At 58.1% G+C, this 17957-nt stretch overlaps 1 protein-coding gene across 14 annotated transcripts in view; it reads left to right on the top strand.

Moving 5' to 3' along the window:
• The window catches only part of DYSF (dysferlin), a 208834-nt gene that overhangs the window by 111760 nt on the left and 79117 nt on the right, over nt 1–17957 (top strand). For all 14 annotated transcript variants that reach the window (XM_036262777.1, XM_036262775.1, XM_036262784.1 and 11 more), the window contains 2 exons: nt 14815–14908; nt 15444–15521. In XM_036262777.1, coding sequence (XP_036118670.1) covers nt 14815–14908; nt 15444–15521 — 172 coding nt within the window. The remainder of the gene's footprint in view (nt 1–14814; nt 14909–15443; nt 15522–17957) is intronic.

Below are 17957 nucleotides of genomic sequence, written 5' to 3' on the forward strand. Positions count from 1 at the left end.
CAGGGGCTGTGGCTTCAGTTCCTCCGGCTGCATGTGGAGAAAGTGGGCGCCGGTGTCGGTGTCCCACACAACACAGCAGCTCTTTCCTGGCGCCGAAAGACCCCGCTTCTTGGCGTAGTCCAGATGGGAGCAGGGAGGGCCTCGCCCTCGATGGTCTGACTTGTGACCAGAGCCAAGGGACCCAGTTCTTGAAGAGGCTGGCATGGGCTGGGCTGGGGGGCGTTGGCCTAGCTCTTGGGAGGTAGTGACCCCTGAATGTCCTTGGTTGGTATGAGTCCTCCTGGGACCGAGGCCTTCGCATGAGCATCCCCAGGAAATTTGGGAGAGCCGTGCCTCTGACACTGAGCCCCAGGCCCGCTCCCCTGTGCACTTTCTGGAGCCAGCGGGACTGGGGTCAGCTCAAGGTCACCAGGGTCTGTGATGTGTTGCCTCAAAGGGATGAGCAGGCCCTACCTACCTGGACAGTCTGAGTGGGGACGTTCAGGGCTCGGACATAGCCTGTCCCCTCCTCTGTTGGCCTGGGGTTTCCTGGAGGTGGAATGAGATGCTCAGGGTGGGACACCCCCTCTGAAATCCAGCCACAGCGTCCTGCCCCTGCAGAGGGGCCTTTGGGTTGTGACCCTGGGAGCAGGTCCCACCAGCTGTGCTGGCTGATGGAATCTGCGTGTGTTCGTGTGCAGCCAGCGTGTGCATATGTATATGTGTGTGTATGTACACGTGTGCGTGTGCATGTTTGGTCGGGTGAGGTGCTGTGGGTCTTAGCCCTGGGCCACGGCTAGGCACCATCCATGGGGCAGCTCTCTGCAGGGGCCGGGGCAGTGCAGTGGGGCAGCTCTGTGACGCCGGCGTCTGGGCAGACAGGGCCTGGCCGTGTGGCTCCAGGTGGGTCGGGGGCATAAAGACTAAGCAGACCTGAGCGTCAGGGACAGGTGTTGGCTGGGCAGGCGCCCGAAGGAACTAGAACTTGTTTTCATCAGGTGGAAACTCAATTCAAGTCCCTGAAGAGAAAAGAGGGGCCCAGGGCCTAGATAACTGGGAAAGCTCGAGAGGCATTCAGCTTGGCAGGCGACGGGTTCCCAGTGTCCCGGAACCGTCCCGATTGGTCTCCTTCTCACACTGCCCTCCGCGGGGTGGCAAAGGCTGGCATCGCGCTCAGCCAGCACAGCCCGCGGGAAGGAACGGCTCCGCCCTCGCACCCTCTTTCCCCGCCTGCAGACCCCGGGAGGGCAGGGGGACACTTTCTGGGTAGGGCCAGTAGCAGTCCTGCGTGTGGCTGCCGGGCCCGAGCCGGGCAGGAGCAGACTGTTCTGACCGGCCACCCTGGGGAAGGTGCCTTTTTTTACTATTTTATTTTATCTTATCTTATTTTATTTTATTTTTCTTTATTGATTTTAGAGAGAGAGGAAGGGACAGGGAGAGAGAGAGAGAAACATCGATGAGACAGAATATCGATTGGCCGCCTCCCGCATGCCCCCCACTGGGGATCTGGCCCACAACCTGGGCATGTGCCCTGACTGGGAATCAAACTGGTGACGTCTTGGTGCATGGGGTCGACACTCAACCACTGAGCCACACCCGCCGGGCCAGGTACCTTTTCTGAGGTGGACGCACCACCAGGCTGGGGAGATGAGAGGAAACGCCACCAGTGCTGGGCAGAGGCTGCGGGGGACCACTCAGTGAGCAGCAGGGAGCCGGTGCCGGCTGATGAGCAGAACGTGCTGGTCAGAGCTGGGCTCTGGGTCAGGACTCAGGTCGAGGGGAGGATGCTTGGGAGGGAGAGCCTCCCCGCAGAACATCAGGAGTCTTTATTAGAGACCCAGGACGAGGGGACCAAGGGGGTGGGAGCGGTGGGACCGAGTGAAAGGAAGTGGGGTGGCAGGGCTCGGGGAGGAAAGGGTCCCATGTGCCCCCGAGGCTCTCGGGGTGGATAATGGGCGACTCCCATCTCCCGGCCACGGGGCGGGCGGGCCTGGGGAGCGAGGAGGTCCCTGGTGGCCCTGGCAGGTCTGACACACACGGTGGATGCTGTGTGGGAAAGACGGATGTGGTGGCTGCCTGCCGGGGGGCCCAGTGAGGGAGGCCACGGGACACGGGGCGCGTGTCGGCTGTGAGGTGTGGGGCCAGGAGGAGAGCGCACAGGCCGGAGGTGCTGTCAGACGCAGGGATGGATGCGTGCACGGGCTCCGGGCTGGCCAGGGTCTGCAGGAGGAGATGAGCAGGTTGAGGGACCCCCTGCACACCCTCATGGCTTCCCAGACACAGAGAATCCAACTCGTGTGTTGTTTCTGTGGGAGAAGAGGTCGTGAGGGAGCATCGAAATCTAATGTCAAGTCAGCGGGACTAAGACGGTGGTGGAGGCGAGGCCGCTGTGACTCACCTGCGATGTAAGATGGACCACACAGTGAAGCTGCCCGAGTCTGGGGCACTGCTGACAGAGAGCCAGGGCAGACGGGTGGAGGGGCCGCTTCCACACCTGAAGCTGGAGGACTCAGAGTCTGGGGTAGTCTCAGGTGTGGCCGGCATTCGGACAGGCCCACAGGCCCGTTTGACGGAACCTTATGACCACTCTGTACTTGAGCGAATCTAATCTCCATCTGCAGCGACACACACACACGTGCACACATGCATGTGTACACACACACACACACACACACACACACACACACTCAGATGCACGCAAACTCCCCTTCCATGGTCATCTTTACATGATTCTTGCCAGGACTAAGGCCAGCCTGGGCTCCCATCCCCGTCTGCTATTCTTCCTCCCGGGATGTTCTGACCTGGCTACGCACAGGGCGAAATCCACCCTGTGTCATGCAGGCAGATGGTTGGGTTTCCTGGGCGCCAGGACATAGCTACTGTCCCAGGCGCTGGGCTTTGCCCACTGGCACTGATGCCTACAAATTCACTCGGCAGGAGCACGGTGGGGCAGGCGAGGCTTCCGAGTGGTGAGGGTTTGGTTCCATTTCTCTCTTCTGCTTCCCAGCTGTGGACTGGTCCCTTCCCCTTCAGGGACTCTGCTACCGCATCATGAAAGGCACTGCATCTCGGGTGCTGTTGATGCATGTAAAGAAGTACCTCTCAGCCCTAAGAACACAGGACCCACCTGGGGATCTTGTTAAATGCACCCCCTTGATTCAGTGTCTGGGTGGGGCCTGAGAGTCTCCATTTCTAACCAGCTTCCGGGTGGTGATGCTGTTGGCCCGAGGACCACTTTTGGGTATCGAGGGCGTAAAGTGTACAGCGTGTCAGGAAGAAGAGGGAGGTGGTTACATTTGCACCCCCACTTGGGTGCCTTTCTGAGAGTGGCAGGGTGTGTCCATTCTTGGCCGCAGGTGTGTGGCCAGGGTGCTGGAGAGGGGGCGGGGAAAGATGACATGTTCTCCAAGCTCCTCGGTGGGAAAAAGTATCCTTTACTCCACTGATCCCTGGCCCATTGGGAATGCCTGTCTGATTAGGAAGAGAGACATTCACATGTGAATGTACATAAACCCAGTAGAATTTGCATCTTTGGGGTGCAGGGGTGCAGAATAAGTCATTCCAGAGTGACAGTGTCCTCGAAGGGCGGCCTCTTGGAGGAGGACATTGGGAGGCAGAGCTCGAAGGAGTCTAGGGAGGGACTGCAGGTGGTGGCCAGGTGGCCTGCCTGGTGATCTGACATTTCTGGTGTCTGGGCCCACGGACCAGGCCTGTGGCGCCCCTTGCCTACTACCACCCCTCCCCTAGCCCACGTGTTCACCAGCAAGCTGGGCCTCACTTGCCAGCTCCCCTCCTGAAGACGTCTCGCTGGAAGGCAGGCCCTGTCTGCTCATTAGCACGGGCAGCCTTTCCCTGAAACCTTCTGCTGGGGCCAAGCCTGGCTCCCTCCACGGAGCAGGAGGCCCTGGCTCCGTCTGCTAATCGTCTGCTGTCTCCATCGTGAGCATTATTTTATTTTCGTATTATTCTTTTTCCAGCTAATATCCTGGCATTCCCAAAGACACCGGGTTTCATAATCTCCCTGGCGTTCCCAGGGAGCTGGGAAGCAGAGCACAAAGCTGCTATTATAGTGCGTTCCATCCAGCCTCCCTCTCCTTGCCCCACACCCCTGCTGCCGCCACCGCGGGCTCCCACCCAGCCACCCCTCCTGACGCCACCGCCACCGGCCTCTCTGGGAACTCGGGTGACGGCTGCCGGGATGAGCTCACAGAATCCATCCTGTCGCCCTTGCCCTGGGCCTGCCCTCCACGCACAAGGATTTTTCCAGAGCCCTGTCTCCGAGCTTGGCCCCGAGTGTCAGGAAGGGTTTTCTGAGATGCCTGATCCTGGGGCGGGAGGGAGGGAGATGGAGACTCGGCGGCAAGTTGTCCTCGTAGCCTTGGGGTTTTTAGAGCTGGAGGGGACTTCACGTTCCAAAGGTGCTCTCCACCCGGCTTGGGGCTGCTGGAGCCTCTTGAAATTGGATGCAGTTCTGGGTGTGTGTGATTTGTGTGTGCTCGCGTGTCTGATGTGTAAGCACAAGTGTGATGTGTGCGCACACGTGATATGTGTGCAAAGTGCATGTAATGCATATGTGCAGTGTGTGTAGTGAGCACATGTGTGTCTGTGATGGGAGCTCCTGGTGGAAGGTCCATGGTTTTCTTCAATTCCAAAGGGAATCAGGACCCCAAAGAGGGTAGGAAATACTAAAATCCATCTTCCCACGTACCAAAGACCAGGCTGAGAGCTTTATGTGCGTTGTCTCGCTCTGGTCTCACAGTGACCCCAGAGGCTGGATTCCGTTATTTATTTATTTATTTATTTATTTATAATCCCCACTGGAGAATATTTTTCCATTTATCTTCAGATGGAGTGAGAGGGAGGAAGAGAGGGAGGGAGAGAATGAAAGGGAGAGAAACACAGATGTGAGAGAGACACACCGACTAGTTGCCTCCCACATGACCCGACCAGGGCTGGGGACTGAACTGCAACCAAGGTACATGCCCTAGACCAGAATCAAACCCACAACACTTTGGTCTGCGGGCCATGTTCTAACCGCTGAGCCACACCAGCCAGGGCTAGATTCTATTATTATGCCCATTTTATAGTTGGGGAGACTGAGGTTCAGAACCACACTGTCCAGTGTGGTAGCCACTAGCCAGCATATGTGGCTGTTTAGATTTACATTTAAAGTAATTAAAGTAGCCCAGCCAGTGTGGCTCAGTGGTTGAGCATCAACCCTTGCACAAAGAGGTCGCCGGTTCGATTCCTAGTCAGGGCACATACCCAGGTTGTGGGCCTGATCCCCAGTGGGGGCCATGCAGGAGGCAGCCAATCGATGTTCTCTCTCACTGATGTTTCTATCTCTCTCTCCCTCTCTAAAATCAATAAAGGAAAAAAAATTAAAATAAATAAATAAAGTAATTAAAATAAACCATGGCCGGTTTGGCTCAGCGGTTATAGCGTTGGCTGGTGGACTGAAGGTCTCAGGTTCAGTTCCTGGTAAAGGGCATATACCTGGGTTGTAGGCTTGATCCCCGGCCCTGGTTGGGGTTGTGTGGGCAGCAACCAACTGATTCTCTCTCTCCCTTTCTCCCTTCCACTCTAAAAGAATTGATGAAAAAATATCCCTGGGTGAGGAGTAACAACAACAACAAATAATAATAAAGTAATTAAAATAGGGAAATTCAGTTTCCCGGTCACACCAGCCACACTCCCAGAGCTCAGGAGCACCCAGGCGACCGCAGAGGACAGTGCTGTCCTGGAACAGCGCTGAGCCCTAATGTTACCCCAGAGAAAGGTGAGGCCCGGAGGGGTTTGCCCAGCGGCGCAGTGTGGTCAGTTCTGGAACCAGGGCCACCGCCGCAGCCCTTCTCTCCCCGGGTCTCCCCTTCCCGTTGGCATAGTGTCCTTGAGTGGGGTCCGAGGGAGGGCCCGGGGCACCTGGCTAGAGCCCTTGGTTGTGGGTATCATTCTCCTGTCTTGTAGCCAGGTAGTTGGCCTCCCTGGAGAGGAGGGGAGCTGGCACCAAGGCGCCCACTCAGGAAGCCCCCGATTGGTTGGCAGAGGCCTGAGTTCTGCCCCGCAGTGGAGAGGACCTACAGACAGGCATTCCTAGCTCCAGCCAGGGGCAGGGAAGGGCAGCTGGGAGCCAGAAATGCTCGGAGGGGGCGGGGGTCAGGGAGAGGCTCGTTCCAGAAAGGAGTAATTTGAGATTTGAATTGGCTGAAAGGAGGAAAGATGGGGGTGGGGGCAGGCTGGGGGGGAGGGGCCATCTCTGGACCTGGGTGGAGCCCCACTGTGCACAGGGCACCTAGGTGTGGTTCCCAGAGCGGCTCTTTGGGCAAAGGCAGCACTTGGTCAGTGAGTGGGTTTGCCTCCTTCCGTAACCAAGGCCCGTGACAGGGTCTGCTCGTACTGGGAGGTGGCTCCGGTGTCTCTGGATTCTGTTTCTTGAATATGCTAACTGAGCACCTGTTCTATCCTTGGCATTGTGCTGTCGGGGCAGCTTAAGGCTGGCTGCCCTCTCTAGCAGGGCCCTCCCTGCCCCTCCCGCTCCCCCAGGTGGAAGCACATTTGGGTACTTCCTGTAAATGTGCACAGCCTGGGCCAGCCTAGCTCAAGGTTTGGGCCAACGATGTGTCTGTGTAGCTGGGACAAAGTACCAGCCCAGGGCGTTTGCATGTGTCGCAGCTGAGTGGATGTGCTGGGTGCCCCCACGCACGTCATTGTGCCCACACGAGAGTCTGCACCCACCATTCCTAGGGCAGTCTTAGAATTCATGACCTGGTCTGGGACACTGTTAAGAGCCGTGCCGGAGAACAGCGAGGGCCATTCCCGGCTCACCGGGACTTCCAGCTGTCCTCATCACCGAAGCGCTCTGCCGTGGAATCGGACCTGCTGGAGCAAGCTCCGCAACCCCCGCACGCGGAGACACCCGCGCCAGCCCACACGTGGCATCGTGGACTCTCCAGGTTTCCTGATTCCACTCCCGCTCCCCAGGGGCCGCCGGTAGCTTTGCAAAGAGTTCAGCAGCGGCTTCCAAGCCTTGGCTCCAGCTGTAAATTAAACGGGACTGCACCCTCCGCTGCTATTCCACTTAAGGCTGCAGTCAGCCCCAAGTGGGCAGGGAGGTCTGTGTGTTCCCGAGTTCCCGCTTTTAAAGGGCTCTCCTCCTCTGCTCTGGCCTGCTGGCCTGTGTGGGGCTTCCCTGGAAACGGGGGCCAGGGCAGCCAGGGCAGGGGCGTGGGCCGGGGCTCCTCAAGGCCCTGACTTGGCACTTGGCCCTGTCCTGTCCGGAGCCCTGTTCAGGTACCGAGTTCCGTGAGGAAGCAGGAGCTGGAAAGAGCCCCCAGTGGGGGGGGGGGGGGTGTACATGTAGAACCCTGGCTCTGCCAGCCAATTTGCAGTGCCACCCTAGGGAAGATGTAAACCTCTCTGGATCCCAGTTTTCCCACTTATCAGATGGAGGTGATAACAACATAACAGAAATAATCTCCCCTGTGGAGCAGGGGTCAGCAAACCAGGGCCCGCAGGGCAAACCCGGCTGGGCCGGTGGAAATGGGCCCTGCTGGTGCTCACCTGTGGGGGCACCGTCTGCGGCTGCGGGCCGGCGCGGGCAGCTGAGGAGGCGCAAAGGGGGCGCATGGCCTTCAAAGGCCAAAGTACGTACTCTCTGGCCCTTCTTTATTTTTTTTTAAGTCCTCACCCGAGGATATTTCTCCATTTATCCTCAGATAGAGTGGGAGGGAGGGAGGGAGGGAGAGAAACATCAATGTGAAAGAGACACATTGAGCCCTGACCAGTTTGGCTCAGTGGTTAAGAACATCGGCCCACGGACCAAAGAGTTGCGGGTTCGATTCCAATCAAGGGCACGTACCTCGGTTGCAGTTCATCCCTAGCCCTGGTCGGGGTGGTGCGGGAGGCAACCAGCCGATGTGTCTCTCTTGCATCGATGTTTCTCTCTCTCCCCTTCTCTCCCCCTTCCTCCCACTCCCTCCCACTCTGTCTGAAGATAAAGAGAAAATTATCCTCGGGTGAGGACTTAAAAAAGAGAGAGAGACACATTTATTGGCTGCCTCCTGCACAACCCCAACCAGGGCTGGGGATGGATTGCACCTGAGGTACTTACTTTCCCTTGACTGGAATTGAACCCGCGGAATTGGTCCAGGGGTCGATGCTCTAACTGCTGAGCCAAACCGGCCAGGGCTCTCTGGCCCTTTATGGAGTTTGCCAGCGTTTCTAGAGCACGGACTACATGCCAAGCATTGCCCGCGTCCCTATTTCTGTATTACCTCCCCTAACCCTCCCAGCAATCCTAAGAGAAGGGTTTTATCAGTGCTCCCACTTCACAGTGAAGCAAACAGAGGTGCGGAGAAGACTTGTGATAACTGCTCGAGCTGTGTTTTCTGACACGAGTATTGTGAACAGTCTTACGGATGACGGTGGGGCTGTGCAGTGGGCAGCACCCCACCCTACGCTGCCCACTGTTCTTTGGATGTCCCAGCAGAGACCACAGTGAAGGAGAGATCCTGGCAGGTCACCCTGGCTGTGCAGTTCAGCGTTTAACAGTGGGCTCTCTGGAAAAGAACCCAGACAGCACATTCAGCCTGGCTTGTAGCACTGGCTGATTCCTGTGGTGTAAAGACCTTGCCACGCCCATCCCATGGTACCCTACACCCACAGATGTACTGCACGTAGGCTCCGGAGCAGGATGACAGCAAAAGGTAGCACAATAATTAGGACGTGATGAGTTTGAGTATTTATCACCTTTGTTTTTTGAATTAATTTCTATAGTTATAAATTTAGATGATTTAATTTTTACAAAGGGCTGTGTTTAACACCCACCTTACATGGTGGCTGAAAATGTAATGACTGTTCTCATGAGCCATGTGAGTCGGCCGCAGCTCCTGCTGCTCTGGGGTGGGGTCCCGATCTGGCTTCCCCGAGGAGAGATGGGGCCTCAGTGCCAGCTCCCTTCCCGACGGCGCTGGCACCTGTGCTCTTCGGGCCGTCACGCACAGGCCCTGAGTTCTCCCTGTGGAGTGAGGAGGGCACTTGACCCTCACAGCCATCTGCTTGACTGTGCTGGGAAGGGGGTGCCCTGGTGGGCCCAGGATACCTCTGAGGCTCTGTTGTTTCCTTCCTGACCACCATGGCGTGGCTGCTGTAGCTCTCTCTCCACCCGCTCAGCCCGGGGAGCCCCACTGCTCAGCCCGGGGAACCCCATCACTCAGCCCGGGGAACCCCATCACTCAGCCCGGGGAGCCCCACTGCTCAGCCCGGGGAACCCCACGGCTCAGCCTGTGTCCTTTGGCTGCACCCACCTCTGCTCTTGCCCCTTCTGTCCCCCTCTTGCCTCTGCCTTACAGACCTGACCCTGACCCCTAGGCCCGCGGGGCAGCGTGCCGTTGCCAGAGGGAGGTGTGTGTGACGGACAAGGTGTGGTGTGGAAGGAATCCCGGACAGGCCGGTGGTCTGTGCTGGTCTCTGAGTGGGTCCAATTAGGCGGGTCGAGGAGTCCCCTTCGTAGAAACTGCTTGTTTCCCTGGAACCTGCCCACCTCCCCCCAGTATGGTGGCCACACCAAGGTCCTGGGAGAAAGCCATCAGCAGACTGAGGTGGGCTTGGCTGTGGGCTCTGGGAACTCCTGGGGCAGCCCCATGGCATCTGCAAGGAGAATGTTCCTCACTCTCCCCAGCTCAGGCTCCTCCAGGGAGCCATGGCCGCCAGCTGGGCAGGAGCAGTTGGAGGCCACCCAGTCCCCTGGGCGAGCGCAGGATCCCTTACACAGCTCGCCCCAAGACAGAGTGCGTGGCCGCAGACCGTGTGGCTGCCAGCCCAGCCCGGGAGTCTCATTGCCATGAGCTATGGAGGCAGGAATGTGACTGTGGGAAACCCAATGCCCTGGGCCTGGCCCTGGGCTGAGCAAGGCTGTGCGTGTGCACTGGGAGTGAAGGTCGGTGGGTGGAAACAGAGCATCAGCCGCCCCTGCAGCCTGGCTCTGCCCAGGGCTCCGGTGAGAGCTGGGACCAGCCCCCTCTCCTGGCTGTGCCCCCCATCACCCTCCAGCCAAACCCTTCCCTGGAGCTGGGGTGGCCTCCAGCGCGCTCCCTGTCCTAGCCCTTCCTCCGGCCCTCCCTCCAGGGGGCCTTCCTGAATGGGACCTCCCAAGGGCCCACCTCGGTCCACTTCGCCCCGCAGACGGCCCCACCCTGGGGTGCAGTGAGTCCACATCACTGTCTTCCTGAGCGGCGTCGGCCCTGTGCCTCCCGCCGGTGGGAGGGTGCTGTCTGAGGCACACTTTCCTGTTCCTTCCCAGGGAACTTAGGCCCGAGTGTTGCTCTCCTGGCTGAGGGTGGGGGATGCTGGGAATTCGTGTGCCACGTCTTCCGTGGATACTTACTGAGGGCCCGACGCTGGGCTGGGTGCAGGGGACAGAGGGTGTGCATGCCGTGGAGAGATGATGCCGGCAGCTAGGGGAGGCTGGGGAGGGGACGCTGATGCAGACCAGCAAGGAGGTGGCCGGGCCTCTGGTTACTCAGCCCAAGGAGGAGCTCAGGGTAGCTCGTCGGGGAGGACCTTCCAGGTGGACAGACAGCCGGTGCAGACGTCCTGTGGAAGGGAGAAGGGGGTGGATTCCAAATGTACAGAAAGCTGAAGGGCAGCCAGCAAGGAGGGAGGTTATTGTTTAACACGAGACTGAGGCGGAAGAGTAGCACCACTTACGAGGGCCAGGTGCCTGCCAAGGGCAGTGATGTTCTGTTTAATTTTCACCAGGGGTTGTCACTGGGGAGATTTCTGCTCCCCACACCACCCCCAGGGGACATTTGACATGTCTGGCAATGTGTTTGGGGTCCCACATGAGGGGTGGGAAATGCTACGGGCGTCTATTGGGTGGAGGCCCGGATGCTACCACACATTCAACAATGCACAGCCCCCCTCCCCCCCACAACAAATGATTATCTGGCCCCAGATGTCCATAGTGCCAAGGTTAAAAAGACCTCCTTTTTTTTTTTCTTTATTGATTTTTAGAGAGAGAGGAGGGGAGAGGGAGAGAGAGATGGAAACATCGATGAGAGAGAACATCGACTGGCCGCCTCCTGCATGCCTCCCACTGGGGATCGGGCCCACAACCTGGGCATGTGCCCTGACCGGGAATCGAACCAGTGACCTCTTGGTGCATGGGTGGACGCTTAACCACTGAGCCACACCGGCCAGGCAAGACCTGCATTTTTAATAGTCCTGTGCACCGGGTGTTAACACGATTGCCACTTTACAACGAGGACCCTGAGTTTCAGGAACTGAGCACCCCAGCTCCCCTTCCCTGACCCACATTGTGAGTTCCAGGCAAGTTCCTGATCCCTGGAGACTCAATTGAGAGGCTGGGCTGGGAGGGAGAGCTGGCCTGCCCTCTCTTCCTGGGAACAGAAGGGAGAGCCCAGGTCCCTCTGGGAGGGACAGAAGATGCCAAGGTGTTGGCCAGCTATGAGAGTGGAATTCTGCGCTGGGTGGGAACCAGGGCAGCATCAGCCCACCTCCTGGTTCTCCCTGCCTCTTCCCAACAAGCCCCGTCTGTCTCTGTGAGCTAGGAGGAGCAGGGACAGGGGAGGCAGGTTCATACGTGGGTGGCAGATGGGGGTGGGAGTTGGGGTGGCGGGGGCAGAAGGCCCTGTAGAGTGGCAGGGCGCGGTGGTGCCAGGGGGCATTGGCATGGGCCCCTCCTCTGGAGGCGGGATAGGTGGAGGACCCCTGGCAGTGTGAAGGGCATTCCTGGAGGACACTCTGGTCGCTCCTTCTGAAGAACAGTCCTTCTCAGAGCCGGTGCCTACTGCAGGCCGGGCGCAGGGCTAGGCCTGAGATACCTGGCCCAGCCTTTGTGGAAATCCCTGGGAGGGGGGACACCTTTTCTGATCGTAGGCGGTGGCCCTGCCCTTGGACGGAGACCCAGAAAGTGCTGTCAAAGCCCCAGACAGAGGCCTTTGGTGGGAGTGGTGCTGAAGGAGGCGGTGGGGGAGGCCCCCTAGAGGAGGGTTAGGTGAGTGGGGATGTGCACTGGCCGTGATCGCAAGCGGCGGGGCCCTGTAGGCACCTGAAGGGAGAGGAGGAATTTTGGGGGCTGTGGGAGGCAGGGGTGGCCTCGCTCTGTGTGCTCACCCCTACCTTTGGGGGCCAAGCTGAGGTGAAGGGGCTAGAGTGTCCTGGGCCTTCACCCTACCCCAAGCTGAACCCCCTCGCTCCCCCAGAGCGCACTGAGCGGCACGTGCTCCGCGTTGCTGCACCCGGGGCTGGGCCAGCCGTTCCAGCGTCCTGATCTGCTTTCCTTGGCGTGCCCGCACCTCATGCCTGCAGTGGCCTGCTGGGCCCCCTGGGCCAGCCCTGTGTGCAGCCTTGCAGACCCCGGAAACTGGGAGCCATTAGCTGCTGGACTTGGCGTGTGCTCTGGCGGGATGCCAGGCAGCACCGCCAGGCCCAATGCCTCTCCTGGGGGGAACGCAGGATGCTTGGGGTCCACACCTGCCTGGGAGGGAGATTCGGGTGTGGTGGCCTTTGGGTCCTCCTGGAGCAGCCTTCCGTGTCTGTAGTATGATACCCCTCCCTCTGCTCCTGCTCCTGCGTGTGTGTGTGTGTGTGTGTGTGTGTGTGTGTAGAGACAGACTGAGTGCTTGATTGATTTATTCTGATTTCTGCCCAGGGCGGTGGCTCCTGAAATGTCTATTTTCCAGCTCCCGGAATAATTTTGAGTAAATATGGGATATATGAATACCATCCCTGAGCACAATTGCTAACTTAATAGCTTATAACTGAATCCTCCCATCCTGCCTATGCCTTAGTTCTCTCATAAGTTCATCACGAGCAAACATTTGCTGAGCATTTATTACGTGCCAAGTGGTATGCTAAGAACAAAATGTAAATTATCTCCTTAATAATCACAGCAACTCTGAGACCGATAGTATAGAATCATCCCAAATTCACAAAGAGACTCGTTCAGAGAGGTTAAGCAACCTGTTCAAAGTCACACAGCCAGGAAATGGCAGGTCCAGAATTGGGACCCAAGTAATCTGGTTCTAGAGCTTGTGTGAAAGTTGTGGCCAAAGGAAAGAGGTCATTGCATCTCCCTGTGTGTGTGTGTCGGGGGGGTGGGTGTCCTGTGGTGGGGGCTGGAGCCCTCCCAGTTGTAGTAGAACCTCAGCGAGTCCCCTGGGAGAGCAGATGGACATGTCTTTCCAGTGTGCGTGTTTTATAGGCCCCCTTTCGGGATGAGACAGAGGAAGACGGGCCTACCTTTAGGATGCATTTCTTTGTCGACCCAGAGTGACCAGGGCAGGTCTGGGCGACCAGTGGCACTTCTGGCTGGGGAACAGCATGAGCTTGGGATGGGAGCAGGTGTGCGTCCGAGCCTTCGTTGAGGAGCGTGGCCTGCCTGGAACTGAGGACTGGATTTGGGGAAGTGAGCCCTGGTGCTGGATGGAGAAGATGGGGCAGGTCACTGAGGGTCTGACCAGGACCCTTCAGGTAGTGAGACCCATACAAGATTTGGGCCAGGAAGCCAAATCGTGACTGGGTAATGATGCTGGGTCTGGCTCTGCGTGTGGGCAGGTCAGAAGTGGGAGAATCAGTCTCAAGGGGGGCCTCTTGGGCAGGGGTCTGGGGCTAGGCCCTGAGGGTAGGCATGGTGTGGAGAGGAGGGGCGCAGAAGTGGCTGTGAGCTTTGTATTTGGAGGCACCGAGGGCCTGGGTAGCTCCAGGGCTCCCCTGGGAGAGGCCAAGACTCTTGGGAAATGTTTGCAGCCAGGTTGGGGTCTGGGCTGCCCAGCAGAATGGCCCTGGGAAGTGACCATTGTGGGTGGGTCTGGGAGGGATGAACAGGCCATCCAAGGGGAGCCCCGGGTTTCCTTTAAAGGGCATGTGTGCTTGTGTGTTAGGAAGAGGGACTGGGCAAAGATGGAGCAGGTATAGGAGAGGGGAGAGGGCTTTGGAGAAGTCAGAGTGACAGCAGAGGGGAGGGACAGCGTGGGGGTGCTGCCCGGTTCTCCCCAGCCCTCTGCCGGGCTCCTGGCCAACGAGGGCTGGTGGGCCTGATGTCAGAAAAGCCAAGTCTGGGAGGCTGGGCTGGGGTATGACTGGAGCATCTCCTGTGCTTGTATGGGCTTTGGTCCCTACTGGGTCTCCAAGCCCCCCAAGCTGTATAGGACCCCAGTGAGGGTGGCAGTGTGGCAGAGGTGGCATCACTGCATCAGGGCGGTGGGCGTTTGGCCCAGGGGTTAGAGCCCAGTGCTAATGAAGACAAGGGGAGGGGAGTGACTGTCTAGCCTTATGCACAGACTGGTTTCTGAGCCTGAGTATAGACCTACACTGCCTTCTGCTCCATCCCTGCCTCTGGCCTCAGCCTGAGCCTGGGAACCCACATCAGTGCCTGTGTGTCCCTGGCACCAGCACTGTCTCCACACACACAGGTGTGGGCAGATATGCCAGGCTGAGCCCTCCAGACTTTGACTCTTCTTAACTTATCCCGGCGGGTAGATCACCACTGGCTTCCCACACAGATCCTCTTAAAGCCCTTCCTTTCATCAAACTCCAACCACTTGGACTGGAACTACTCAAAGTTCCATTCTGGCTTGTGGTCTCCTCTGGAGAGGGAGGGAGATCTTCCGGTGGACTTGACATTGGAGTCTGGGGACTGTCCGTGAGGATGAGCTGCCCTAGAGTGAAGTTAGAGGCTGATGGTCCAGGTCTCAGCAGCCGAGGAGCATTGTCTGCAGGTCTCCTGACCTGGGGACTGGACTCTCTGGGTCAGTCTCCCTGTTACCTCAAGCTTGGGGTCAGAATCTGTTGTGATCAGCTCTTTGTCTCTAGGGTGGCGTGGTGGACGACAGGAGTGAGGATTCCATGTCCGTCTCCACCTTGAGCTTTGGTGTGAACAGACCCACGATTTCCTGCATCTTCGATTGTAAGTGATGCTTCGAGGTGTCTACAGGGTGATAGGGATGGGTGTGTGATCTGCTGCTGCTGCTTGTACGGGGCTCTGTGGTCAGGTGTGTATGTGGGGCTGTGGGGAACTGAGTCTGTGTGCTTCGTGGCGAGTCCGTGTCTTTTGGTGTGAGTACATGCGTGTGCATGCCTGCGCACATGCCTGTCTATGTGTGGTATGTGTGTGGCACCTCTAAGCTTCAAATTGGGCATTCAAAGTCCCGTGCGTTCTGGCTTCTCCCATCATCCACTTGGCCTCTTCCCCTTCTCCTCGTCCTCTGCCACTTCTTCCCAACTCTCACCAGGCCCAAGGACACATCACTCAGGCGTCCACTTCTGAGCTGTGGTCTGTCCTGACTCTGTGAGCAGCTCCCTTCCACAGAGTGTGACTGCCATTTCTGTCATTCAGCCCCTCTGTGTGCTGCCCTTCCTACGGACGGACTCCACCCTTTCTAGCCCCAGTTCTTAGCCACCTCTGGCCCCTCGTTGGCATCTCTGTTTCTTCCTTGGTGCAGATGGGAACCGCTACCATCTCCGTTGCTACATGTACCAGGCCCGGGACCTGCCTGCAATGGACAAGGACTCTTTTTCCGGTAGGTGGGAGAAGGGAGGAGCCAGGGACGGCTGGGGGCTGGGAACTGAGCCACTGGGTATTTGGACCCCAGGAAACAGAGCCCAGGGCTTCTCCTGCAGGTGGGGGCTGTGTTTGCTGGGTTTTTGGAGGTGGCTGCTGTTGCCAGGGCCACTGTGGCTTCTTAGTTGTCAGGTGGCTTGCTTGACTTTTCTTCAGGGTTTGGTCTTCCTGATCATCCTGAAAGCCCCTCTGGCCTTGGCCCCCAGGATACCCTCTCTCCTGGGCCCACTGCAGCTTCCTCCTGTGCTACCTGCTGCTGCCCTGGTGCTTCACTGCCCTGGGAACCTGATGCTCCCAAGGGTCTGTGTCCTCTTCTCTGGGCACTGAAGTCCCTCCTCCCCCCAGCTTCAGTGACCACTTACGTTAGGGAAGCTTCTAGGTCTTTACTTCCTAGGAGCCCTTTGCATCCTGCCACATCTTAGGATCTCCCCTAGATGTGTCGGAGGCCCCTCAGTCCCCTGTCCAAACTGAACTTCTTATGACAGCCCCCTGCCCCCCAATCCAGGCCTCCACTGTCCTTCCCACCCTGGTCCTGGTGTGACGTCAGCATGTGCTCTTACCTGTCAGGCTGGAGCCACCAGTCAATCACCTGGTCCTGTCGATTCTGGCTCCTGAAACTCTCCAAAGATGTCCTAGAGAACTGACCTTGCTCCTTCATAGCTGGACACTCTAGTCATCTCCTGACCTCCCTGCCTCCTTCTGCACTGCCCCAGACAGATCTGGTCATGTCATGCTCCTGACCTCAAATGCAGACACTGGCGGGCAACTCTTCCACTCTGCACCCTGGCAGACAACTCCTGTGTCTGACTCCATGGACCTTGCCAGTTTCATTTCCCCCGATTGCCCTCTATCCAGTAGCTCTGGCCCTGCCAACTTTTGCTGTATTTTTGGCCTTTGGCTCAGTGTTCTCTCTGCCTAGAATGCATTCCCTCCCTATTTTTAACCCAGCGAACTCCTACTCATCCTTCAAGATCCAGCCCAGATGCCCTGTGACTCTTCCCCAAGCCGAGCTGGTTGTTCCTTTCTCAGCACGTGGCTAGCACCTCGCCAGCACTTCTGTCAGAGCCCTGACCTGCTGCATAGATCAGTTGCCACCTGTCCCTGCCACATGCTTCCCACTGTGACTGTGAACTCCTCCAGGAAGGGGCCTTGTCTTACCCTTGAACCCGCAGAACTTGTTTTTTAAAGAACTAAACGTACTGAAATGCTCACTATGAGCCCGGGCGCTTTACTGACATTATTTCATGGAACCTTATAACTCTCCTGTGAAATAGGTATTTACCGCTCCGTTTTATAGATAAAGATCTTAAGAGAGACTCAGCTAAATTCATTGCTTGAATTCAAATACTTGGCAGGTGACAACACCCTTCCAATGCCCGAGTAGCACTGAGCTCTGCTTTGAGAAGGATCTGTTCACAGAATGGCTCTGAAGCCATGTGCCTGCCCCTCCTTCCCAGCCCCTCCGCCTCCCCATGGGGGACCTCGCGGGTCCTCCTTCCCAGCAGCTGTGCTGCGTGTTCCCCTCCTCTGGGGACCTGTTCTCCAGCCCCGTGCCGCCAGGCGTAGGGGGGACAGAGCAATTCCCCTCTGCGGTTTGGGTCCTGAGAGTGCCCTGCAAACATATGCAGAACCAGCGGGCAAGACCTGGCCGGCCAGGCGCAGGCAGCTGCCACTCCTGGGGCAACTTTCCCCGGGGCTTTCTGACAGTTACAATGTACTCTGGGAGAAAAGAGGCGAACTGATCCACGGCCTTGCTCCCTCTTCGTTTGGGGAGGGCGGGGCCGGTGGGGGTGCCGGTGGCTGTTCGTGCGGGGTGGGTGGGGGGTGGGCTCAGGTGGAAGGCCTGGTCCTCTGGGGGCTGGGCTGGCGGGCGACCCTGCAGGGGAGGACCCGTCGGAGCCAGCGCTAGGAGTCAGTGTGCGCCTCTAGACGGCAGCCGGCAGCCTGGTACTGGCCTGCAGACGTCACACTTTCCATCCTGGCCCCACCCCCTCCCCCAAATAAACATCCCTTGAGCGTTGAGGGCACTGCCCAGGGCTCCCTCAGAGGCCGCTGGCTTCTGAATGAAAGGCCTGATTGAGCAGCTGCTGGAAAGGAAAACAGCAGCCAGCACGGGTGAACCTATAAAACCCAGAGTGTTTATTTTCACTCCCAAACCCTAAACCAAAGCAATTTCTCCCCTGGAACTGACCCTGGGGTGGCTGGCGGCCGGAGGCTGTGTATGGCCACCGGCTGGCATTTCTCAGAGGAAACTCATGTGTGAATCCAGAATGTCTGGGGCCAGGGGAGGGTCCAGCATGAAGTCTGTCACTAGTCTCAGGGTCCGGCCTGCCTGCGGGGTTCTGGGACTGCTCTGTCAACTCTGACGGGGGTGCTCTGGCCTTTCCCACAGGGG

The sequence above is a fragment of the Molossus molossus genome, unplaced genomic scaffold (genome assembly GCF_014108415.1).
Source record: "Molossus molossus isolate mMolMol1 unplaced genomic scaffold, mMolMol1.p scaffold_m16_p_15, whole genome shotgun sequence".
NCBI lineage: Eukaryota > Metazoa > Chordata > Mammalia > Chiroptera > Molossidae > Molossus > Molossus molossus.